This window comes from Canis lupus, chromosome 11, assembly GCF_048164855.1.
Source record: "Canis lupus baileyi chromosome 11, mCanLup2.hap1, whole genome shotgun sequence".
In the NCBI taxonomy this organism is placed as follows: Eukaryota; Metazoa; Chordata; class Mammalia; order Carnivora; family Canidae; genus Canis; species Canis lupus.
In genome coordinates, this window is record NC_132848.1 from 43,689,239 (window position 1) to 43,716,249 (window position 27,011).

The following is a 27,011-nucleotide window of genomic DNA, read 5'->3' on the forward strand; positions in this document are numbered from 1 at the left end:
TGATTTTTTAAATTGAATTTATTAAGTTAACTGGGATTTGGGGGGAGGGGGATGGGTATATGCCATAAAAGAGGCTCCGGTTAATTTTTTTCCAATGTGTATGCAATTATCCCAATACCTTTCCATCCTCCTTATTTTCAGGAGCTTTGTTAGAAAGTTGAGTCTATTTCTCAGTTCACTAAAATGTCCTAACATGTATTTTTCTCATAGTCTATTCTATATTAACTGCTATTTGGGGGCTCATCCTTTTGAAAAAATTCACCAATTCTTGCTGATGCTCCTTCTTCGACATTTCTAAATCACTCCTTCCCGTCTCAAAATGAAATTCCATCTTCCCAAAAAAGGCAACCTACGTCTTAACTATCTCTGTATCTGGAACACCTTCCACGGAGCACAGCCAAAATTGATTTTTATTACATTTGTGTTAAATGAAGAACAAATGAATTATAAAACTTATTTCGATGTTTTTGACTCCTGCTCAGGCCTAGGGGCACCTCACTCTTCTCAACAGGTCACACAAGTGGCCGCAAGCCACTCTGCCACCCACAAGGCACACTTGCTCCTGTCCTTCAGTTTCAGAATAAACGTCACATTCACACTTCAGTCCTTTACCATAAACACAGCAGCTCGTTAAACCAACTGACGGAGACCAGAGTCCTCGCCAAGGCCAAGTCACTTCCATTAAACAGGGTATCACTTGTATTTGAATTCTTTTATTTCATTTTCCTTGGGTACGAGTGGGAAATCTTAGTGGCCGGTCTTGAACATGGTCCGACTGTATGCCTTTCCGCTTCTGTGTTTACACCGTCTATGCATCCATATTATTCCCACCAAAACCAAGATGACCAGGGAGAGGGGGGCCAGCACCATCCCCCAGGAGAACGAGGCAGCTGTAGGAAGAACAGAGCCACATCATGCACGGAAGGAACATTCTCCCGCTGCCAAACGGGACGGTGCAGTGCAGGTTAACAGAGCAGACAGGAACTGGAGTTTGTTTTCTCTAATAATTGTACACTTTTCAGAAAACACGTCCCTCATGTCAGATGATGGATATTTGAGAAGGGCATCTGCGGCATCAGGGAAACAAGCAAGGTAGGACAAAAATCCCCGGGAGAGAAAGAGCACGGCAGGGGGCGAGGCTGTTCTACCCCCGAACAGTGTGCAATAAGGTGTTAGTTACCCGTTTAGGTCTCAACTAGCCAACCGGGACGTGCCCAACGCCCAGCGTGCCCTCTTCCAACGAGCGTGCATGTCAGGAGGATTACATAAAGTGACACAGGACGAGATGACAAACTGAATAAAGGAGCTTTAGGTGTCAAGATGATTGCTTGGACCCAGTGACTTTATATTCTACCACTTGGCATCTTAGTGTCACAAAAGTGCAGAAAGAGTACGAATGAAGACGCAACAATCACACACCAGAACATGAGTGTTCTTGGACTCGTTGATAACGAGGCCAGAGTTCACGTTTTAAAGCTTCTATTTCTCATCATCTGTCTGGGCCTCCGGGAATCAACCCAATCTCAGTGTATTTCCCCAGATGCTTCTTCTACCTTAAAATCCCCCAAGGTTTAGAAATGCATCAAACTTGGCGCACCTGGGTGGCTCAGTTGGTTAAGCAGCTGCCTTTGGCTCAGGTCATGATCCCAGGGTCTTGGGATTGAGTCCCGCATCGGGCTCCCTGCTCAGCAGGGAACCTGCCTCTCCCTCTCCCTTGAACCCTTCCCTGTGTTCTCTCTCTCTCTCTCTCAAATGAATACATAAGAAAACTCTTAAAAAAAAAGGGGGGGGAAGAAAGAAAAAGAAATGTATCGAGCTTTAATTTTCTGCGCAGCCATCCAGATGCACCTCTCAAAGCTGGTGACAGGCTTTCAGCTGTGCCCTCTGCCATGAATCACGGTCAACCCAGCAATGGACGTGCAGGGAGATGGCTCATGTCATTGAAATGTTTGAAGGTTCTCAGCTTTGGGCCCGGACAAACCACAGGTTCCTTTGAGTCAAAATCTGAACCCTGGGAGTGGATTCTGGTTTTTCTGAGATGCTTCCTTTCCAAGTCTGCACAGCTACTGACTCTTTCATGGAAATGATCCCTTTCATTGTATATAAATCCTAGCACAATGGTTCACAAACCTGAATGTGAGAGGAGCCTGTGTGTCGTCTCTGGCCTTACCCTGGGAGAATCTGGGTAGACCTGGGGTGAGCCCAGAGCTCTGTGTTTTCAACTAGTGGCTCAAGTGGGTGATGCTGGCGGTGCTCAGACCACAACTGGAGAAAAGTGGTCTGTGTTGTCATGCTTGCCCCGAGGCTTAAACAAATCCTCAGTGTATCAATTACAAGTACGTCTGCAGTTGCCTTCCCAGCAAACACAGGGAATGTGGAGCAATTTGATTGCTACAGGCTGCCCAGAAGGCATAATTGAGACTGCAGCTGGAGATCACTTTTTGGCTGGTGCCTCGGTTTCCTCTCTGGCTGTCAACAGTCTCTGCGTTACCTGCGTTTCCCTTCCCGCTTGGTACTTAACACTGGGAAGAAGTCAATGTGGTCAAACTGATAGCACGAGTTTCTCTTTTCTCCTTTTTAAAATGTCCTTAAATGGGCACTGGGCTGATCTGATTAGTCAATCAAGGACTTTGCCTTAAAGCTGCCCTGAGCCCTGTGAATGTCCCAGTCCCCAGCTCTTGGAGAAGGGAGTTCCTCAATTTGGGGATAAAGAGTGCCTCACCATCCTGGAAGTGTCATGAAAAAACAGCTGATCCTGCTGAGCCAAGGGCAGAACCACACAAAGACACAGGGGTTTTTTGTTTATCTTTTTTCCAAAACTCAACTTGCTGTTTAAATTTTTATTTGAACATAATCTCCCAAAGCTGGCCCCCAACCTACAAAAAATAAATCATAAAAAATGAGAGATCTGCTTTGGGGGCTCCACTAACAGGAAACAGGGGTCTTCCTACGTGATCACCTAGAGAGCTAGCAGCTTTGTCTAGCACCCACAGAACACTGACTGTGCTGGTTTCCCCTTTAATGGTCCCAAAACACATACCTTCCTTGACTGTGGCATGGAGCATCTGAAAACTCAGTGTGTTTCGGACAAAGCATTTAAAATCCGTGTTCAAATCCTCTCTTATGACTGGATCAAAAATCAGTGGCACTTCGATGTAGTTCTCATTGTTTTCTGAGTATTCCCTGAGTGAGAAAACACGTACTTAAACACGACATATCAAATGCAAGCCCAGAGACATCCAAACATTCTCAATGGGAAGGACCCGCTGTGCTTAAATAGGTCTCAGGATTCATAAAGTCAGGAAAACTTGCCGTGATATTTGCTCCCTATTTGGGAGACTTTCTAAGCCTGTGCCTGAACATGGGGGTGACACTGAAGATGTGGGCCCCTGTAACAGGACACTTGTCACAAGGAGCCAGTTTCGTTTGGATAATGGAAAAATTCTTTTTTTTTTTTTTTAATGACCATTGATGAACAGAGAGGCAGTGGTGGGAAAAGAATGTCTGCCTTGAGGAAACTTGACTGTAAGGCCAATAAATTATTTGCATACTGAGGAGGAGGGAGTTTCCAGGAATCCTGGCCTCCACCATGTTTCCGCCTCTCATCTCCCTTGCCAGCTGTCATTCTGGAAACAAGTTCAGAGTGAAGGACCGCAGACAAGGCCGGGCCAGGGAATGGCTCTAGCCAGCATTACTGCTATTTGTAATGTGATCATAATCCGAAGATGCTTCACTGCCATCCAGGAGCATGAATAAAAATGTCACTGATGTGGATCTGCTAGAACTATCTTTTTAATCCTTGAGGGAAAACTAGACCCCTTTAAGCGAGTGGATGGTATGAGTAAGCTGACATGGGACATGTTAGTGATGCCAAGCTTTTCCCAACAAGGACTTTGCAGGCAGGCAGTTGTGCTAACCACATATAATTCTGATCCACTAGACTGCACCCAGAAACTTGCACAAAAATCAGCAAGCGGAAGTTCAGGCTAATTCATAGTACTGGAACTGTAATCTTTAAAATACTCGATAATTTGCAACATTGAATGGTCTCCCTTGCTCAAACACAAATGGTTCACATTTGCAAGATCTGATTACTCTACATTCGGAGTGAGAAAACATTTTCCAGAGATGAATGCTTATGAGAACAGAATTCTTCCTTTCTTTTAATATTAACCTTCCTCAGTGCCCTTGGCCGGCCTCAGATACTGTGGCTATTTTTCAGACTCTTTTGAAGGGTTTGCAAAAATGTCTGATGCTCAGGTTGCAGGGAGCGAAGTGGAAATGTATTAACTCCAAAGTATTTTTTTTTTAACTGCAAAACTCAGGAAACAAATGTTTAATGAAACAGCTAGAAAATGCAACATCAATGCCAAGTAGTAGATTACCACTCAGCTCCTAAAGGAAATTTGATCCTCAAGAACAACTGGTAATACTTAGCAAAACTCAATTTTTAAAATTCTAAAAATCTGGGGTGCATAGCTGGCTCAGTTGGTTAAGTGTGTGACCTGATTTCAGCTGGGCTCATGATCTCAGGGTTGTGGGATGGAGCCCCACGCTTGGCTCTACACTCAGCGTGGAGTCTGCTTGAGATTCTCTCTCTCTCCATCTCCCTCTGCCCCTCTCCCCATTTGTACACACTTTCTCTCTCTCTCTCTCTCTAAAATGAATAAATAAATCTTTAAAAAAAATTTAAAATTCTAGAAATCCAAGAGTTTAGAATCAAAAAAATTATTTTAACTATAGTGCCTGTGTCACATGAGTAGGTTTGGTATGACACGGTCTCTAAAAGGAAGAGTGAAGCCCTCAGAAGTCCCATAAGATGCTTCTCAGCAGACAAAGATCTTCACCCACTTACTGGCGCTGCCCCTGGGCCACACGGCCACCCTGGTAGGCGTTCTCAATTTTGGTGTTGTTGGCCATCCACCAGAGCATGGTGGTCGACTGTGTCCCAGCTCCCAGAAACACCTTACATGGGATTGTCAGTCTTGACCCTGTGTACAGCAAGACACCACACATCAAATGTCAGAACCCAGCCAGGGAACAGGGGTCACACAAATTCATGTGTCCACCAGCAAAACTTCCCCATTTTCTCAAACACCTCTCACCAGACAATTCTTTCCTTAGGAGGGAACCTAGGTCCCTGAAACAATTCAATTCAGATAGAACACTAGTATTTATCAAGTGTCTCCAGTTCCCTCTTGTCTTCTCAAGAGGTGAAAACCCCAGGGGGGGGGCAAATGGCTTCCTCAAAGCCACTCAGCTCCTACAAGGCCTTCTATTCATAGATGCCTTCTCCCACACTGTATTCTAGGTACCTCAAAAAGTCAGATTAACATTTGGATTCTTTCTCTCTGCCCATTGCTGGTCTCAGCCCTCATGTTCCCCCCAGGAACTCCCCAATCCCACATCCTGTTCATTTGGGATTAACTCTTTCAAAAGTCACTGTATTGGGGCACCTGGGTGGCTCAGTGGTTGAGCATATGCCTATGGCTCAGGTCATGATCCTGGAGTCCTGGGATGGGGTCCCATATCAGGCTCCCCTTGCAGAGCCTGCTTCTCCCTCTGCCTGTGTCTCTGCCTCTCTCTGTGTCTCTCATGAATAAATAAATAAAATCTTTTTTAAAAAGTCACTGTCTTTTATATGAATGGTGCCTTCTACAGTTGTTTGGTGTGATGGTACTGGGCCCTCCTTCTCACTCACTCTAAGTTATATATATATATAGATTTTAATTGCCAAAGGGGAGGAAAGAAAAAAAATGAACAAATCCTTCCCGTTTGTTTCTTCCTCATGGGTGATAAGCCTCCCTGTGGTGTTTTAATGTACGTAGCTTCACTTCAGACTTGAAATGCTAGCTCTTCTCCCTCCTTCACCACCTCTTACAACCTTCAAGATTTCTTGGCCAAAAGTGATCCATTAAATCTGGCCCCATGTGATTTTGCCACGCACATGAGTCCATTCAAAACAACGGAGTAGAGAACCCAGCTGACTGGGATTCCAAGTGCTAGAACCCAGTCAGCACCGACCACGTCTCCACTCCCCCAGGTTTCCAGGTGGTTGTTCCAAGGGCTTAGGCAGCCATCAGGAGCTGCAACTCATAGGCCAGGCAGCAGTCCCAGGGTTTGCACAAAAGTTCCCCTTTTCGGGGATCCCTGGGTGGCTCAGCGGTTTAGTGCCTGCCTTTGGCCCAGAGCACAATCCTGGAGTCCCGGGATCGAGTCCCGCATCAGGCTCCCAGCATGGAGCCTGCTTCTCCCTCTGCCTGTCCCTCTGTCTGCATCTCTGCCTCTCTCTCTCTCTCATAAATAAATAAATAAATAAATAAATAAATAAATAAATAAATAAAATCTTAAAAAAAAAAAAAGCTCCCCTTCTCTATGGTCACTAACTAAAATTTAAAATATAAGCCCAACACCGAACAGAAGAGAGAGCTGGATAGGTGGATGGGAAGGAATGAGGGAGGGAGGGTAGGAGGGGTGGAGGGAAGGTGGAAGGATAAGGCCTTCAAAACCATTATATGAAAACAAACACCAAAATGGTACAGGCTTCATGAACACACGGGCCTATCGGGACCCCAGCCTGACTTGCGTGTGGCTTCTGACCTTCAGTGAGCCACAGGGATGCCCTGAGCAGCTTTTCCTTCTGGGAAATGGGAGAAATGGGGCCTCCTGCAGGGTCGATGTTGGCACTAAGTGGCATCCTGTAAGACATAGTGACAGGCAACTGGGAAGAAAGCGCTGGTAGGGACAAGCCAGGCCACAGGCATAACGGGGTGAAAAATGGAAAACCCTGTCGGTCACTCTCTTTATCCAACCTGACCAGCTGACCAGCTATCTTGGCAACAAGAACTGTCTCGTGGGGCCAGCACTGGTAGAGTCGGCCTCACTTCACAGATGGACTCTTAAGGAAATGCTATGCATCAGCTGAGTTTTTGTAAAGTGAATTTTTAAAATATACTGCAGATGCTGGCTACATGAGAAGATCATGCTGCTAACCCTCTCACACAGTTGATAACTACCACCAGAACGTTCAGATTTTTACATTTCGATTTTTGTAGGGGGCTTTCACGTAACAAAGGATACCTATTTCCACACAATGCCATGTCTAACATCTGACAGAAGGAAATGTTCCCTCGAATCTGTTATTTCTGCCTCTCACACCGGGGTTCCAGGGTCCACCCAGGCATGCTGCACACCAAATGGGCAGGTGTAGTCAGCGGGCACAAGGGGCTGGGACCCCGGGCTTTGGGGTCTCACAGGGTGGCAGTTCTTGTAGGCCTTACCCAGTGAAGCCAATATGGTCTGGTGGGGGGAGATAATCACAGGAATTGTCTCCTCTTCTTTTTCTGAGAAAGATATGAAGGAAGAGATCCAATGAGGAAAGCTTTTGTTTCAAGCTGAGATTCAAGTTCCATTGTTTAGCTAATTAACAAAGTTATCCTCCCCAGGCCGGCCAGCCATTGTAAGATTCGACCTTTGTCTGGCAAAGGAAACAGGCTCTCCACAAAATTGAGCATCTTTGGCCAATGCCTTTCCCAGAAGAGATATTACTGGAAGAGGCCACAGCTAAATACACATTCCACTAACAGATGTTCTTTGCTCTGTGAAAAATAATTAACCATTCCCTTCCCTGGCTTCCTGAATGAATTCTTAATAGTAATGTTCTCAATGCACAAGATAGGCTTTACCCCAACATCTATTTGCCCTAAAATCTCTCCTTCCTTTCCATTCCTGCTTCCCCAAGTCCGTGCCACCAAATACTGCAGAGTCACTTCAAAAACAAACAGAGACACAGGAATGTGGGAACCACCTGTTTATCCTGCTAATCCCACACTGAGTGATAAAGAGCATAACCCAGCATTGGCTACTGTGTCTTGTTAACTGAGGACATAAACCCTTCGGGAGGCAGACAGAGGTAGACCTCTGAATAGGAACCCAGCTCCCCCAAGAGGCAGGCCTCCCAACAGCTTGAAGAAAGTAGGCACCTGAACTGGAGCAAAAAGCATGGCTAGGAGTGGGCCAAGGGCTGGCCATCTCCACACCTGCGCGCTCCATCCTTACGTCTTCCCTGCAGAGCATTTTGAAATCCTAACCTGAGTAAGCATTAGGCAGCAGAGGAACAGATGGCTTCTGGACCAAGACCAGGAGCCTCCCTACAATGGCCCTCACCCCCCAACACTCGCAACCACATGGCTGCCACCAAGGTTGGGACAACAGAGGCAAGGAAACAGCCTAAGAGGCTAAATACCTCTGTGTTTCTCAAACCTGAGGGTGCAATCAGTATCACGGGGCACAGCAGGTAGGGGGGCGATTGCTGTGCTCCCCACACCGTACCCCTGTTTCTAACCCAGTAGGTCTCGGCTGGAGACAGATTTTGCAAGTCTACTGAGCACCCCGGTGCTGGGCCACTCTTGGAGGAGCCCTGAGAAACAGTGTGATCACAAGCCCCTGTAACATGTGGTTTGGTCGCCCCCTGGCGGTCCTGTGCAGTATCACATGAACAGGATAATTCTGAGCTCCTTCAAAGCCACAGGAAGGCTCGATGATTCTCCTGGGGTGGGGGACAAGGAGTTGCTACGAATGAATCCTCACAAGACTGTGTAATCTAGAGATTTCCGTTCATGAGAGACACGATTTTCCCTGTGGTAAAATTGAATATCCGGATTTCTGGGAAAAAAAAGTTAATCTTCTCCCTTCATAGACCAACTATTTAACCTTAACGTATTTCCAAAGCCTTCTGAAATGCCCTAAAGGACTCCAATTGTGTATTCAGTATATAAAATAAGGAAAAGCAGTGGACTCCCTAGGGCAGATTCCAGGACTCAAATACTTTGATGTTCCTTGCACTAAGCTTGATGTCCAGCTTGTAGGCGGTAAGTGCTAAACCATTTTAATTACTCATCAACACTGTTCACGTTATTTTCCAGTAGAACTCATGAGAGCACTCACTATTTGAAATTCTGGTTTCAAGGGCCACGTGCCTTAGGGAAATCCAAGAAAGGGGAATTTCCACTGAATCTGCCAATGCATAGCCTTCTGACTGAAAAATCCAATAAAATCCTAGTGTCCTAGAATTATACACAAAGTTATGGCAACCATGTTCTGATGGCTGGCTCTGGAGGTGCAACCTTCCAAAGGGGGCTTTTCAGAGGGACCTTCAGAGTGAACCATTGTTTGGCCCCCTCTGCTGGTGTGTTTTAGCCACACGTGGAACTCTACCAACTACCCAGTGATGCACCTTTCATCATAAAAACACCCCACTTTCTATCTTTCAGAGCTTCACAACATGTCTTATTAGCCTGCTGCTTTAAGAGAATTGATAGGTCTGTTTTCCTTTCATACCAAAGACATTCAAGGAATTCCATGTGAACCCTAATTTGTTCTTTGCATGTGTATTATTGACAGGGTGGAGAGGTAGGTACCTCAGCAGCAAGTACTCACTGTTGACACGTAGTTCAATATTCCTGGACACGTTGTACAGCATGCCTTCGTGGGTGAATGTCACGGCACAGCTGTAATAACCCGCATCCTCCACAGATACATTATGTATGAGTAAGCGAGAGGTTCCCTTCACATTTAGAAACTTCTCGTTGTCTTGATCCAAAAGGACAGAATCCTTAAAGGAAAATATTTTTCAAAGTTATGCTATATACTAATTTATATCTCAAAAGCTATATAATAACATCTGTATTGTCAATGTTTTTTTTTTTTGTTTTTGTTTTTTTTTGTTTTTGTTTTTTTTGTATTGTCAATGTTGACTATGCGAGCCAAGAATTGCCCTGGTATTTACTTGGCAAACATACTTTGGACATAACACTAACTGTAATTTTTTTTTAAGATTTTATTTATTTATTCATGAGAGACACAAAGAGAGAAGCAGAGACACAAGCAGAGAGAGAAACAGGCTCCATGCAGGGAGCCCGATGTGGGACTCGATCCCAGGATCCCAGGTTCACACCCTGAGCCAAAGGCAGAAGCTCAACAGCTGAGCCACCCAGGCATCCCACTAACTGTATTTTTTAATAGAGGGAATTTAACATGTAAAATGAAATTGTAGGATTTGTTTAACCACAATGTTTACAGCACATCTGTGTGAGAACAACAGGGGAAAAAAGAAACTATCTCTTAGTTGATAAAGTAGGCCATTAACACCCTGGGCAACATGGAGAGAAGAGTAGTAGTATGTAGTCAGGATGACCTGAAAACTAACATTCAGAAGAAATGAAGAAATGATGTTGCAGTAATGACTTTAAAAATCATTTCAATTTTAGGAGCCAGTAAATGATGGAAAAAAATTTGTAAGAAAAAAATAAGTGTGAGAAACCAGGGCACAGTTTCCATATGGACAAAAAATTCTGTGGGCTCTGCACTACAGAACCCTGAAGAGCAGGCCTCCAATAACAGAAAACATTGAATGGGACTCAGGAAAACATCCCACTGAGCACAAAGTGTTCTTTCAAAACCACGATGATCAAAAGCTTGTGGTAGTCAAACATAACCTCGAGTCATCTCAAAATCTTGCTCTGAATACGAGCACACACATAACTAGAATAGTCTGTCAGCTAGTGGCTCATAAAGTATTATTTTACAATATATTTAATTTAAAAGAGAGAGTTGATTGTTCCTAATATGAGTCCCCAAACATGAAAAAAGCCAAATGGGGTTCAGCACCCCAGTTCTCCCAAGGCCCCAAGTCCCCAAGGCTCCCCCACATGGCAGTCGTATGTGCAACCTGGCCTCCCGTGCTGGAGTTCTGGCTTCACCATCTACCAAATGTGTGACCTTGGGCAAGTGCCTTACATTTCTGTCTCTCCATTTTCTAATCTGTAAAATGGAGATATTAACAATCCCTATTTTGTTAGATTATTTGCCAGGGAATCTAGAACAGAATTATACATAGTACATAATCAGTTATGATTAACGTTGATACGGTGTATATATAGCTCATAGCCATATCAGTCAACTGGTTGACCTTTTCTTGATTAAAGAATTAATTTCTATCAAAATTTAAACAAATAGCTGTACTTTTCAGTATCAATCTATGGTCTGTCTATATCAGGAGTCAGTACATTTTTCCTATAAAGCACCAGACAATAAGTACTTCAGGCCTACAGTCCATATGGCCTCTGTCCTCCGGTAAGTTTGAAGAGCTACTCAACTCAGCCCTTGCAGTATGAGACCACAGAAACAGCGTGGCCACATCCCAGTAAAACTATATTTATGGACACAGAAATTTGAATTTTATATCTTTTTCACATATCATTAAATCCTAGTCTTTTTTAAAGATTTATTTATTTTAGAGAGAGGGAGAGAGACAGAACACGTGCATACTCAGGGACAGGGGCAGAGGGAGATAACTTTGAAGCAGACTAGCCCCATGTGGGCTTAACCCTGAGATCATGACTTGGGCCAAAACCAAGAGTCAGACACTCAACCAACTGAGCCACCCTGATGCCCCTCTTTCAATTTTTTTTAATCATTTAAAAAAGTGAAAACTATCCTGAGCCGTCAGGCAGGTGGCAGGTCAATTTGGCCACTGGTTATAGCTAAAGTTTGCCCATACCTGGTCTACACAAATGATGTACAATAGTATTTATTCAACCAGATAAGAAAACAAACTGTTTACATTTACTCCTTTAATCCAAAAACTCTATTATCATGTGCTTTAAAAAAGCTTCATTAATATGTGTACACAGTTGTTAATGAAATCAATAGTCCTCTCTACATTTCTACAAATGACAGCGTAAAAACCTATTTTCTTCAGCTGTCACTTACTCTGCATTCATTTTGCATTCTGGCTTCTCAAAGTTCTACTCTGAAGACCCTTACTCAAACCACACAAAGATGAACAGAACACATTAATCACACCCCCTTTTAAAATAACTAGTTGGAAAAAAAACCCAAAAGTATAAAAGTGAATGTGTTGTCTTGAGAATAGGTATTTTATATCTTTCCTGTGGTTAGTAAGACACATTTTAATCAAAGTGTCAATTTTTTTTTTAATCAAAGTGTCAATTTTTAAAGATGTACCTTATACCACTGAATCTTCATGTCCATTTTGTTATGGGTAAATTCACTCAGATCAGGACAAACTAAGAACCCAGAGGTTGACAAGGTTAAAATTTGCGGGTACGATATGAAAGGCAGGGAAGCTTCTGTCTTCTCGAAAACCCTGAGCTCCACGGACATTTCATCACAGTAAGAGGCATTTCTGAAGTCAAGGGGAAAAAGCATAATAAGTAAAGGCAAAATAACGGTAAAGCTAAATGAAATTGAGACTAATTTCCCAAATCCCATTAAATTCTGTGTTCTGCATTTTCTTGATTAGTATTGCAACGCTTCTCTTCCTGAACTTTTTGAATCCTTAAGAGACAAAAAAGGTATCACATTATAACTACTCTAAAGAAATGATGACACGGTCTGCATTTTTCCCCAAGGACTCCCTGCAAGCCTGATTTCAATGCCATCGAGGGCCACTAAGAGATCCCCAAGTACCCTTCAAATGGGCCTGAACACTTCCAGGTTCTAGGAAGTCCCTGAGCCCAGCTCCAACATGCTTCAGCTTCCTGGCACAGGATACCATATCCGAAAGGAGGGCTGTTTCCTAAGAGCCACTGTTTACATGGGAAGAAAATTCCCTTTACTTCTCTTGAAAATCATCTATCAACTGAAGTCAAATCTCAGAAAACCGTCAAGAACTTTGTGGAAGATATCTAAAGTATTGTTGCAATACTGCACAGGGGAAATGAACTTGGCAAGTTTGTTTTTAATTTGGGTGTTTTTTTTGGCTGGCCTAAGTCTAATCTCAATATTATAACTGCAGCAAGACCTTAGAACTGGGGAAAGGGCAAACATGGATAGAAATGTGGCAAACATGGATAGAAATGTGGCAAAAAATAGAGAAAAACATAAAAATATAGTGATCTCAGCTAAGTTCCTGGCTACATAAGAAACAGGACATCTACAGAGACCCTGAGAATGTGCTGTATAAGGAGGGGAGTGAAGGGAAGGGAACCTGCACAGCAAAAGGTAGAAGTCTATATATCTAAGGAAGGAACAAAATATGAAAAATGGATATGACAAAAGGAACTGATAAAAGCTTGCCCTTGAAATTAAAAAGAATTAATTCAAAGATAAAATCCAATATCTATATTATATTTCTTGTCTGGTTAAAAAAAGGAAAAAGATGAACATTTTATGCACAAAGAAATGCAGAAAATTAACCATCACCTTGAAAAATACATAATCTCACTGTAAGTCAAAGAGCTTCACATGAGGACTGTCTAAAGGACAGTACACACTTGAAAATCATCATCCCAGCAGCTGGAAGAAGTGCATGCCAGGCCCTGTGTTGGATGCTCTACATGTGTTATTTTATTCATTCTCCAACCCTAAGCAGTAGGAATCATCATTTTTCGATGAGGAAAATTAGGCATACAGAAATTAAGTCATTTCCTAAGGCTGTAGAGCTACTAAGAGGTCAAACCAAGGTTAGAAGGCCAGTAAAGCTCCGGGAAAACCCGTAAATTAGGGCAATATCTCCGGAAACCAAACTTACTACACATATCGAGAGTTACAAACCTATTCACGTTTTCGATCTGGTAATTCCCCATGGGCAAGACAGTCCATGAAAATAACTCAAAAGAATGATGAGGGGGGTATAATTTAATCACCACTCACATTCTCCAAATAGTGTGGCATCCCCACAGCAAAGGATGGTGATCATTAGTGCTGTTCACCAAGTATGTCCAGTTTCCCTATCCTGAGCATACAATTGAATTACACATCGTAGCCCCACTGTGGGTGGGTGCAATTATATGACTCTTTCTAGTCAATGAGATGTATGTGTGTCACTTCCACACCAAAGTTTTAAAAGCCATCCAAGATACTCTAGAGCAAGTCTCCTTCCAGTATGGCACCAACAACATTTGAGATAATGGCGGCTCCTTCAGTTTTGGACCCTGATTGGCTGCCAACACATCATGGGCTTGTAGTCTTGCTGCATGTATGATAAATAAGCCTTTGTGGTTTTAAGTCACTGAGATTTGGGAGCTGTTTGATTTAGTTGCATAACTTGCCCACCCTGGTTGACAGAAAGAAAGGCTAAGTGGTTTCTAGATCAAAAGATTATACAAAAATCACAAGAACAGGGCTGTTTCCTGGCCTATGACTGTAAATGACAAAGAGTATTATGGCAACGACTTGGCAAGTCTCATCCCACTGGAACTCCAATTTTAGACCTGGAATAGAGTTCTAGAGATCAGCCAGGTAGACTCTGTCACATGCTAAGAAAGTTTGACCCACACTGGGATTTCTGCTGCCCTCTCAATCTCAGATTTCTTCATTTCTATAAGAATAGAAAACAAATGGATGCCTGGGTGGCTCAGTCAGTTGAGTCTAACTCTTCATTTCGCTCAGGTCATGATCTCAGGGTCATGAGATGGAGCCCTTCCTTGGGCTTCATGCTCAGCAGCAAGTATGTTCAAGATTCTTTCTCTCCTTCTGCCCCTCCCCTCTAAAATAAATAAATCTTTTTTAAAAAAGAAAATAAGGGTATTAGGTACAATTTTTTTTTATTTTTTTAAGATTATTTATTTGAGAGAACGAGAGAGAATGAACAGAAAAGGGCAGAAGGAGAGAGAATCTCAAGCAGACTCCACATTGAGCATGGAGTCCAACAGGGGCTCAATCTCACAACCCTGAGATCACAACCTGAGCAGAAATCCAGAGTAGAACACTTAGCCAACTGTGCCACCCAGGGGCACCTGTATAGTTATTTAAATCAAATATAAAAACAAACTTTAAATGAACAGGACTCAGCTCATATCTCCTTGATTTTTGCATATTATCACTTCAGTACTCAATACATCTTGCCTTTGGGAAAGAAAAGGCATTCCTATGTATATATGCACCATCTTCTATGGTGCTCCCCATAACTAGATGCTTCACATGCTGCAATTCCACAAGACTCTCCCAACAAATCCCTCTACAGAGGAGAAAGCTGAAACCCATAAATACCAAATCACAAGACAAAGGTTCTACCAGCTAGAAAATGAGAGGGCTAGGATTCATGCTCACACAATTCTAATTCCCAATTCCATTCTTTTTCTACCACACTATGAAGTTTCCTGGTAGCACTCTGCAGGAAAACACATTGGCATTTTCTACACTAGAAAGAAAGAAAAACCATCCATTTATAGCTATTGTAAAATCAGACATCCACATTTCCCTGATACAGAAATAAGAGACTTGTCTATTTCCTAGGCAGGGTTCACTGACAATCAGAGTTCATTGATTGAACACACACACACACACACACACACACACACACACCCCATCTGGGACTGGGGCTGATGTTGTTTGAAATTCTCCCATTCTCCAGTAATTCCTTTGTGCTATAAATGTGCTTTCTTTGATTCTCTTCCTAAGTGAAAATAATCACAGGTACAGTGTCTCCTAAATCAAACAGATGGAGAGAGATCCTAAAGCTGGCTGATAAAAGGAGTGGGAAGGACACAGGGGAGAAGACTGTTCCCAACCAATATGCCCTGGTCCTTTCAGGAGAACTTAGCAAGGAAATGTTTAAGAGCACCAAAACTAACCACCCTTACAACTTCCTTCTGCATGAAGCAGCAAGCTTTTCCAAGACCATTCAATGAGGAATGGTCTTTTCAATCAAAGGTGTCAGGAAAAGTGGATAGCCACTTGCAAGAGAATGAAGTTGGGACCATTACCCTCTATATGTATATACCCATATATATATACATATACATATATATATATGTATATGTATATATATTAACTTTAACTCAAAATGGATTAAAGACCTAAACATAAAAGCTAAAACTCGAAAGACTATTAGATTAAAACATGAGGCAAAATATCTAATGATGTATTAGATATAGCAATGATTCTTTGGATAGGACATCAAAGCACAGGCCACCAAAGAAAAAATAAATAAGTGAACTTTATCAAAATTAAAAACCTTTGCACATCAAAGGACATTATCAAAAGAGTAAAATGGCAACCTGTGGCATGGGAGAAAATAGTTGTAAATCATATCTGGAAAGCAATCAGTATATAAAGAATTCCTACAATTCAGAAATAATTCGATTAAAGAATGGGTAAGGAAGTCACACACACACACACACACACACACACACACACTGGAATATGACTCAGCCATAAAAAAGAGTGAGATCTTTTACAATGACATGAATGGATAAATCTAGAGGGTATTATACTAAGTGAAACAAGTCAATTAGAGAAAAACAAAAACCATATGATTTCACTCACAGTTGGAATTTAAGAAATAAAACAGAGAACAAACAAAGAAAAAAAGAGACAAAGAAACAAAAAGATTCTTAAACACAAAGAACAAACTGGTGGTTGCCAGAGGGGAGGTGGGAGAAATAGAGGAAGGGGATTAAGATTGTACTCAGGGATGAGAACTGAGATGTATATAGAACTATCGAATCATTATACTATGTACCTGAAACTAACATAACACTGCATGTTAATTATCCTACAATTTTTAAAAGAAATTAAAAAGATTAAGACAAAAAAATAAAAATTAAAAATTAAAAATAGACAAAGGACTTGAATAGACATTTAGCCATAAAAAGGCATGGAAAGATGCTCAGCATAACTAATCATTAGGGAAATGCAAATCAAAACCATAATAATATATCACTTCATGCTCATTAGCGTGGCTATTATCCCTCTCCATGAAAAACCCAGAAAATAGTAAGTGTTGGTGAAGATACGGAGAAACTGGAACCCATGTACATTGCTGATGAGGATGTAAAATGGAACAGCCACTGTGCCAAACGTTATGATGGTTCCTCAAAAAATTGAACATAGAATTACCTTATGATCCACCAATCTCTCCTGGGTTTATACCAAAAAGAATTAAGAGCAGAGACTCAGATAGATCCTTGTACACCTATGTTCAGAGCAGCATTACTCACAACAGCCAAAAGGCAGAGATTGTCCATTGACAAATAAATGGATAACCAAAATGCGGTCTGTTTATGCAATGGAATATTATTCAGCCTTAAAAAGGAAAGAAACGCTTTTTCAAAGATTTTATTTATTCATGAGAGACACAGAGAGAGAGGCAAAGACACAGGCAGAAGGAGAAGCAGGCTCCCTGTGGGGACCCCAATGCAGGACTCAATCCCAGGACCTTAGGATCATGACCCAAGCCGAAGGCAGGCGCTCAGTCAACCATTGAGCCACCCAGGCACCCCAAGGAAGGAAATTCTGATACACACCACAATATGCATGACCCTTAAAGACACTGTGCTCAGCCAGTCCCAAAAGGACAAATACTGTCTGACTCCACTCCAATGAGGTATTTAGAGCAGTCAAATTTGCAGAGACAGAAAGCAGATGGGGGCTGCCAGGACCTGGCGGCAGGGGGGATGAGGGGTTTGTGGTTTAATGGGCACAGAGCTATGGTGTGAGAGGATGAAGAGTTCTGGAGATGGACGGTGGTAACAGTTGCACAGCAACGTGAATGGCTTAATGCCCTAAATTGCACATTTTCAGAAAAAGGGATAAAATGGTATCTTATATTATGCATATGTTACCACAATTTTTTTTTTCGAAAAAAGCAACAGGACAAAGAGGAAGGGGGTCACACCCCACATCAGGAGCTGTGGGTTCGCATCTCCACACCCACTGCCTAGGAGCCCTTGTAAGTGAGATTGGCCCCCTCACACGCACAATAAGCAGTTGGATGAACTCATTCCTAAAGCCTCATTCAGTTGTTCTACATTGATATCTTCTGTCCACGTGGACACAGACATGAACAAAATGCATCAAGTCCCTGTCATCCTGGAGTTGACATTCTAATGGTTTAGACAAATGTTAACTAGGTAAACACACGGTGTGTCAGGTGAACAAAATTACCAGCAGGGGAAAGAGAGAGCGTGTCAAGAGTCCTGTTTCAGGTAAGGTGGCCAGGGAAGTCCTCTCCAAAGAGGTGACATTTGAGCAAAGGCTTAAATGAAGAGAGAGAAAGAGCCCCAGAGGCATCTGGGGAAGGCTCTCCGGTAGGACGTATTCAGGTAAGGTGAAGAGCACAAAAGGTAGATCCTCACCTCTACACTGGACTTTGAAATCCAGGGCATCACTAAAGAACTGTGTAGAAGCCCCTTCTGGAAGGAGATCCTCTCCCTACCCTAGTCCCCAGGGTGGCGGGGGCTTACCTGGCAGTGCAGATGTAGGTGCCAGAGTCCTCCTGCAAGGCTGGCAAGATCCAGAGAGCACCATCCTGGACCCACATTCTCGTCTCTTCTTTCCCTGGGACCATTCTAGCAGAATCGTTTTTACGCCAGGCCAGGCTGGTGTGGGGGCTGACGGATGTCCACAACCAGGGCTGAACCTGGGGGCACCTCAGGACCACAGGCTCCCCTTCCACCCTGAAGTCAGTTTTGAAATACTTGCCACGAAACTGGCAGTTTTCTGCAGCCCCTAAAGGACAGGGAGACCACAGTCAAGGCTTTGAGGCCTAAACCTCTTCGATGGGCGCATCTGAAGAAGCCACGTGCCCTTAACAAGTGGCCTATATCCTGGGGACCCCATTAACCCCTCCTGTTATCATGATTTCAAAACTCTCAAAAACAACTTTAGGGCTTCTATCAATTCCAATTTAAATTTTGTGGGAAAAGTTAAATCCGGTTCACGTGGTGACAAAAAAAAATGATTCAAAAGTTTGGTTGTATTTTTTTACTTGTTGACCATTAACATTAAAAGCAGATCTCGGGCAACCCAAGTGGCTCAGGAGTTTAGCGCCGCCTTCAGCCCAGGGCGTGATCCTGGAGACCCAGGTTCGAGTCCCACATCGGGCTCCCTGCGTGGAGCCTGCTTCTCCCTCTGCCTGTGTCTCTGCCTCTCTCTGTGTCTCTCATGAATAAATAAATAAAATCTTTTTAAAAAAATAAATAAATAAATAAAAGTAGATTTTGACTGAGTTCAAATAGAAAAAGAGCTTAGTTGTGACAGTACATGTGGTTAAAATCCAGAAGCACCGCTTCCTTGGCCCACTCTTGGGCAGGAATGATTGATGCCCAGAACAAGCACCGTGCAATGGAGGAGATGGGCAGGAGGAAGGCTCTGTCCCACCTCGTTTTTCAAAAACAGCAAACTTCACGGATAAATGACTGCTCTCCCCAGAGACGCTGCAGGCAAGCCCTCTTCAGCTGAAGGACTCAGTTCTTACCTGGGTGTTCCTCAGGCTGAATGGTGAAGGCTGAAACACCCATTATCAACATGTACAAGATAAACATTGTTTCTGGCAACTTCCGGAGGACACGGGAGATGGAGATCTCAGATCCAGCACTCTGTAGCCTATAGGAGGAGACAGAGGGGTCAGCAGGAGCCACACACAGCCAGAGAGTGAACTCCTTGAAGATGGTCCAGCAGCAGGTTCTGGAGGCTTCTCCTGGTGTTAGAAACCTATTTGCCCAGATTTTTTGGACAAGAAAATGCAGAAGTTTTGGAGTTTCTCCAAGAATAGCTATATTCACTGAGCACACCTAATACCAAATCCCCAGAGCACTTACAAGGTGTCTTGGAATAGATTTTCCATATCCTCAGTGTCTCTCTCTCCCGAAGTGTGTCTTAATGTTCCCTGCCCCACAGGAGAATGCCTCAGCCACGGCCACTGCTCAGGTTCTGTCCTCCTTCAGGTCTTTACTCAAGCATCACTGTGGTGAGGTCTTCCCCTGACCTTCCTGTGTAAAACTGCACCACCCTTCTGCCTCCATGCTCCACATTTTCCTTTCCTGCTGTATTGCTCTCTGTGGCATACATCATCCACGGTGTCTCCTCCCTCTGGAATGTCAGCTCATGGGCTCAAAGATCCTACTTTATTTTATTTACAAGCTATAGCCCTAACTTCTATTTGTTGAATGAATGAGTGAATTAATCACTAGAAGTCAAAAGGTCCTCATATTTTACTTGTTGGTGAACTTTTTCCTATTGTCTTTATGGATCAGCTCTTACTTTACATACCACTCCGACATACACGGATGGGTTAGATATACCACCAACTACCTGGTCTAGAGTATCCTGGGGGAAAAGTGAAATAAGGTCCAAATAGTGAATAAATTACACAAGCTCATGAAACACTCCTCCCCATATGCCTCCCCGAGACCGGAGCACCAGACACTTCTGTACCTCCCTGCAATTCTCACACTGTATCGTTATTACCTGTTGTGTTGGCTCACCATTGCCACAACAGTACTGCCAACAATCCACCTCAAAACTGAAATGCGTGAAACAATCGCCAGGCAATCACACCAATGGTGTAAAAGGATTCTGGCTCACAAGTCTGTGGATCAGATGGGGTTGGCTAACCTAGATCGCCCTGGGTTAGGCTTGGCTCCACCCTTTGGGTGGGATCTAAGTCAGCTCCATGTGTCCCTCATCCTCCTTGGACCTACGACTTCCTAGGAGATGATCTTCTGTGATGGCAAAAACACAAGCAATGTGGGCAAGGGCACTCAAGGCCTTGCTCAGAACTAGCTGACGCTTGTCTGCCCCACATTCCATTGGCCTTAACTAGTCACGTGGCCAAAGGTGCCACCAGTGTGGCCTACCACACCTGTTTCTTGTCTGGCTCCCCATGGGTGGGGACAGCCTTGAGAACAGAGGCTTGGTCTTATTCATAGCCCTCAAGGCCTGCAAGATACCCAGTCCCAGAAAGTACCAGGGAATATTTATGATCAGAAACCTAGCAGAGAGTTTAAAGAGATGAGTGAATGCAGATTTAAAAAAAAAAAAAAAATTGCTTACCACCACTCCTCCCCCATTTCCTTAAAGCTTAACTTGTTCCCTGTTCTAGAACATATATCATTCTGAATGTCTCACAGTAAACCCAGATGGCCCTTAAGTGGCCAGGGCAGGGCTGGCAAACCAAGGAAATAACCGTTGCACGCTAGAAACCCTCTCTCATCAGAAGGCGTGCACTCAGAGTTGCAGTCTGAACTCCTCCTCTAGTGATGAGGAGCCAGGACCTGAGATTTTCCCCTTAGCGGGGTATCTGCCCAGGGCTGTTTCCCCTAAACTCTTCCCACTCCTGCATCATCCTAACCTTTACATGTTTCTGAAACACAAACATTTCCTGTCATTTTAACCACTAACCCCAGCCTCAGGTTAATCAGGCCACCTGGTTAGCATAAAGGTCACATCAACATTGGCGAAGCCGCTTTGGGCTCCACACACACATTAGCTTCTCGCCTCCCCAAGCGTACCAGTCCCAGCCAGACTCACTGGTTCTCTAGAAAGGATATGAAAGAAGTTGGAATCAATCACACATGTGTAACCAATACCACATATCCAAATACGTGAATGAAGTTAAAGCTAGTGACACAAGGATGGGTGTAATAGTGACAGCTACTGAGCTGAATCCTGAGCATCTATTCTCTCATTTTACCCCTGTGATGGGAATATCATGCCACTTTGGCAGATCATATAATAGAAGAGGGAGGTTATGTAGCTTGACTAAAATCTTACAGCTAGGAAGCAGGAATTGAAGTTCAAACCCAAGACTACTGATTCCGTAGCCCTTACTCTTCAAAAATCGAGTCTCCATGACAGATGCTGTTAAGTGTCCTCTAATATCTGTCCTCCCAGCTTCGCCAATTATAGGACCCGACTCAGGGAGACCCATCACTGGCCCACACAAAGACTATATTTCCCATCCTCCCTTGCTACCAGAAGCTGCCACGTGACAGAATTTAGGCCAATAAAATGTAAGTGGAAATGTGGGGTCCTCCTGGGAAGTCGACTTCAAAGTCTCCTCCAATGGCTTCCGAGTCTCCCCAGGTCTTCCTTCCTGCTGGCTCAGTAGGGGTGTGGTGGTGGGTTGTAGCCACCATGTTGGGCCACAAGGCGCAGACCAGTTGCTGACAGGGCTGGGACAGCAGGACAGGAGCATGAGACCCTGGTGGCTCCACTTCGTGGAGCTGCTCTCCCACCCTAAACTATCTTTTCCTTTTCTTTTCTTTTCTTTTTTTTTCTTTTCTTTTCTTTTTTCTTTCTTCTTCTTTTTTTTTTAACATGTTTAGGCTTCCTGCCATGCACAGCCAAACCTAATCCCAATATGCAAACTTTCCAAAGTTTATAAAAAGGACCCTAAGGGAAGGAGCGACCAGATAGGGCTGTCACTAGTCCTCTTTCTGTTACTCGACAGTTTCAAACAGTTTCTGCAGATTGACATTAAAAGTCATTTCAAGGGCAGCCCAGGTGGCTCAGCAGTTTAGCGCCACCTTGGGCCCAGGGCCTGATCCTGGAGACACGGGATCGAGTCCCCCACATTGGGCTCCCTGCGTGGAGCCTGCTTCTCCCTCTGCCTGTGTCTCTGCCTCTCTCTCTCTCTCTCCTGTGTCTCATGAATAAATAAATAAAATCCTAAAAAAAAAAAAAAAGTCACTTCAACTTAAAGGCAGGAGGAACTGAGTAGCCTCCTTTAGGATGACCACACTCCTCTACCCCCAAGACAGGTGCAGACTTAGCCTTGAATTCTGTGGTTTGTAACCAAGCTTAGCATTACTTTTATAGCACAGAGTCAGGCTGTGTCCATCCAGGAGCAGTTGTGAGCTGAGGATTCACAGAGCTATGGAGCAGGAAGGGTCCTAGAGAAATCTAGTCCACTCACTTTCTCTTTCAGGTGTTGAAAGCACCTGGAAACCCTCTTCTCAAAATCACACATGTGGTCAGGGTGAGAAGTAGAGATGTTTCAACAAGGACCCCATTCCAGTGGAACGAAATCCTACAATCTTGTCCTCCTCAAGCAAAGGCTATTCCCCAGCTGCCCCACTTGTCCCCCCTCCAACCCCACCCTTTGGGGACCTCTTCAGCCAAGGGAATTGTGTTGGTTTCCTTCTGAGGACTTGGGCAAAACAACTGCTTTACTGTGACCTCTTCAGGAAGTGGCTTCAGGCAATTAAATCACAAACACATAGTAGTGATCATTTTCAATAATCAAAACCTCAGGAAAAGGCTGGAATCAAAATCGCTGGAGTGTGGGAAACAGTAAGTCTCTGGCAGGCCCAAAGGAAAAAGAATTCGTTCTGCAGAGGTTTGCAGCAAAACATTCCTCTCCTGCCCTACTTTCTTTCAATGTGTCTTTAAATGACAGACAATTTGACATTTCTGCTTCAATCTAAGTTGACCTTCTTACTGGCAGAAAGAAATTTTAAAGGCTGCTGGTTCCAAGAATTTGACTGATAATTTTTTGGGGGGAAAGGGGTCACACAACCATACTATACCCAATGTCCAAAAACAGAAGAAAGAGATGAAAAACATGGCCAGACAAAAGAAAATGACCAACAATGTGTGAAGAGTTCAAGGAAGGAAAAAGAATACAGTAAGTGGAAAGAACTAGTGGCACCACACTGAGTCCAGCTCCACAGGGTCAGCCTCCTGGTCGCGGACGGTACACACGGCCTACGAGTATGTAGCTGTTTGCTTCACCTTTTCATTTAATTTTGAAAAGTTTCAATGGACTAAAAAGGTGAAAGAATGGTATTACACCAGCATGTATTTCACTTACATTCATCAATTATTAATATTTGGCTTTATTTCCTTTCTCTCTGTCTCTCTCCATGTATATAATATGTGCACACAGACATATATATACATATACATATTTTTCCCCTGAACACAGAAAAGTTGCAGACATCCTCAAACTTCACCCCAAAAGCTTTTTTTCAGTATTTTTTAAGTTTAAATTCAATTTGCCAGGGATACCTGCTGTGGCGCAGCACTTGAGCATTTGCCTTTGGCTCAAGGCGTGATCCCAGTATCCAGGATCAAGTCCCACATTGGGCTCCCTGCATGGAGCCTACTTCTCTTCCTCTGCCTATATCTCTGCTTCTCTGTGTGTGTTTCTCTCATAAATAAATAAATAAAATCTTAAAAATAAATAAATAAATAAATAAATTCAATTTACCAACATATAGTATAACCCCTGTGCTCATCCCCTCAAGTGCCCTCCTCAGTGCCTGTCACCCAGTCATCACCCCTAAAGACTTTAGAATGCATGTAGGAATACATTTTTTAGCAGACTAAGAAGAAATTACAAGTAAATGATAGCTCCAGAGATAAATCTTCAGGCATTTGAAATGATTCATCTCACTCTATAGTACATTTTAATATATCTCTGAATTCAGTGAGAAGATTAAACTTATCTTTAAGTTGTTCCCAGACGTTTTTAGGCAACTGTCCATCTATGAGTCAGGAGGTACAGTCATCCAAAAAAGCAAAACAAAGGTGACAGATCTTGAATATTAATGAAGCCAAATAGTTATCAGGCCCAACGCATACCATTTAGTCACTCCAGTTTGTAAAATAAATTCCCAAAAACCGACACATGTTGTGGCAGGCATGTGGTACAAAATCTTTTGTCACCCATGGGAAAACAAATATTTGCATCAAAGTTAAGCTTGGAAATTTTTTAAAATTCAAGGCAGAAGTAAAATAAGAAGTATTTTTTAACTAAATCTCTGGAAAACACAGAATGTGAAGAGTTTGGGGAATAAGGAAAAATAAATAGATAGATAGATAGATAGATAGATAGATAGATAGATAGATAGATAGATGATAGAGAAGTCTAAATTTCTCTGCCTCTAGTTTCAGAGGCAGAGAAATATACCTGGTTTGAGGCATTTTTTTTTTTGAAAGCATACTGGCTCAAAGCAAATGGGTTGGCCACAGATTATTTTTGGTTCCACAGAAAAGAGAGAAGCTAGTTTCCCCACCACACACATACACACCCCAGAATTGAGGGATTTCAGTGCAGCAGGGTGGGACTATCTCTGGTCTGCATGGCCATGTCAAAATGAGAACACCTCAGTGGCTTTGGCCTTGGTGGGGCCTAGAGAGACAGAATTGTTTCCTGAAAGCCATACCCCTGGAAGACCCATCTTTGGGCCACAATGAACTGAATCTCAAAGGGAAAACCTAGAGAAGCTAAGACTTGACTCCACTAAGGGCTACAATGCTATTTCACTCTCTGCCAACAGGTATCTCCCTAAAAGCAACCTTTTGCTGTCAAACCTTTTGGCCAACTTCTGCCCCAGTAAATCAACCCAACTCATCTCCTCACTCATTTGAATCCTCTGTTCGTGTTTTGCATTCCCAGTAAGGGTGAACCATTCAGAGCCCCCAACAGGCTGGACCATCAACCAAAGACATTTCATTCACCTTCTTCCTGAATCAGGCCCTCTCACAGGCTAGCTCCTGACAAGACCACTCCTCTAGCTCAGAATAATTGCCATTCTCCTGCAAAATGACTGATATGGCAGCTCCATCCATGACGCCCTCAGCACCCACAGTATGAATCCACTAGGCTTCAAATTCTCTCACCCTGCTATTTTTAGAAGAGGAATTTTTTGCTCTAGGCAATTCTAGAAGGTAAAACTGATGAGTCTGGCAGACTGCATCATCCCCATTATAAACAGGAAGCAATGGAAATAGATTCAGATTTGTTAAGTAATTTACCCAAGGCCACAGAGCTAATGCAATGATGGAGTGGAATGCAAACATGAGTCAACACAATCTTCAGCCTTGGTACTCATTCTCTGCTATGTAGAAGCACCAGAACCTGGAGCTAGAGGGGGCTCCAGAAGCCATTATGCTTAGCAGCCCACCCTAACAGTCTTCCCAGACCCAACATCCTCCATAGGTAGCCAAGTTTACCCCATTAGATGGACACTTCCAGTCTTGGGAAGTACACTTGATCAGATACCTCTGACAGTTCAAAAGGCAAATTTGCCTTCCCCTAAGCTCCATTCATTGGTCAGATTCCACCCTAGGAGGCAGCTCAGAAGTCTATCTGCATCTCAAAGTAGTCCTGAAAGTTAGGGAGTCTATACAGGAGAACACTGTGGACAACACATGGTCTTGAGAGTCTGATAGAACAAGTGTGAGTCCTGCCTTCCTGGTATGCCAGCTGGATGGTTTGGTGCCAGGGGGTAGATCATACTGCTTCTGAGAGGCTCAGCTTACTAATCTGCGAAATGCCTGTAGCCTGGCATGTTGCACAGAAGGGGCAGATGGCGGGATCCCTGGATGGCTCAGCGGTTTAGTGCCTGCCTTCCACCCAGGGCATGATACTGGAGTCCCTGGATCGAGTCCCACATCAGGCTCCCTGTGTGGAACCTGCTTCTCTCTCTGCCTGTGTCTCTATCTCTCTATCTCTCTCTCTCTCTCTCTCTCTCTCTCTCTCTCTCTCTCGGTGTGTGTGTCTCTCATGAATAAATAAATAAAATCTTAAAAAAAAAAAAGAAGGGGCAGATGGCATGTGATATGTAGAGAGGTCAGCACAGAGCTGGCAAAGAGAAAGCACTCAACAAGTGGTGGCTCTCATCAGCATTTTGCAGAAGCAGACCCCAAAACTCAGGAGTTGATTAACTTTCTCAAGAGCACAGAATTGACACAACTGAGTGAGGAGTCAGAGCTTCCACCTTCTACATTCTTCCTAGCTCCTGCTACAGGTCCATCCCACAGCCTGAGAACGTTTGGTATCATAATCAATAACTCACCTAATACCAATTACTATATTAGAAAGGTGTTCAACTTTACCTAATGGAATCAATAAGCCTGATGCCTAAATCCATATTATAGAAGTGTATGTATCGTGTAAACATACGATCATAAAAACACGAGTACATGCATTCAAGGCCTACCATGGAATTCTGATCCTTTCATTCAGACTGACATCTTAGTGGTAGAGTCTTTAAGCACAGAGAGCAGGAGATTGAAGCTGGATTCCTGGAAGCTGGATTCACTCTACCATTAACTAGCTATGTGATCTTAGGCAAGCCACGAAGCGATTTACCCAATCTGGGTCAGTTTCTTCATCTCTAAAATAAATGCAAAGACTGAGCTGCTTGCTGAGAGCTCCCAGGTTCCTCCCAACAACTGGAAAACCTGAGGGTTTTAAATCAGTCTGGATCCACACTTAGGCTTCAGCCCTGGGCACAGCTTCAATTTCTAAA

The 27,011-nt window shown here is 43.4% G+C and overlaps 1 protein-coding gene across 3 annotated transcripts in view; it reads right to left on the reverse strand.

Annotated features, from left to right (window-relative positions):
- Window positions 1-27,011, reverse strand: part of IL1R2 (interleukin 1 receptor type 2) — a 36,115-nt gene continuing 9,104 nt past the window's right edge. Inside the window, exons 1-9 of one of the 3 annotated variants that reach the window (XM_072844429.1) lie at window positions 19,569-19,730; window positions 19,226-19,353; window positions 18,213-18,477; window positions 12,028-12,208; window positions 9,439-9,613; window positions 7,281-7,343; window positions 4,856-4,991; window positions 3,041-3,183; window positions 1-890 (exon numbers count right to left, since the gene is read on the reverse strand). In XM_072844429.1, coding sequence (XP_072700530.1) covers window positions 748-890; window positions 3,041-3,183; window positions 4,856-4,991; window positions 7,281-7,343; window positions 9,439-9,613; window positions 12,028-12,208; window positions 18,213-18,477; window positions 19,226-19,353; window positions 19,569-19,594 — 1,260 coding nt within the window. In that variant the 5' untranslated portion in view covers window positions 19,595-19,730 and the 3' untranslated portion in view covers window positions 1-747. Of the gene's footprint in view, window positions 891-3,040; window positions 3,184-4,855; window positions 4,992-7,280; window positions 7,344-9,419; window positions 9,614-12,027; window positions 12,209-18,212; window positions 18,478-19,225; window positions 19,354-19,568; window positions 19,759-27,011 lie in introns of those variants that run through there. The other 2 variants (XM_072844430.1, XM_072844431.1) reach the window with 2 other exon arrangements.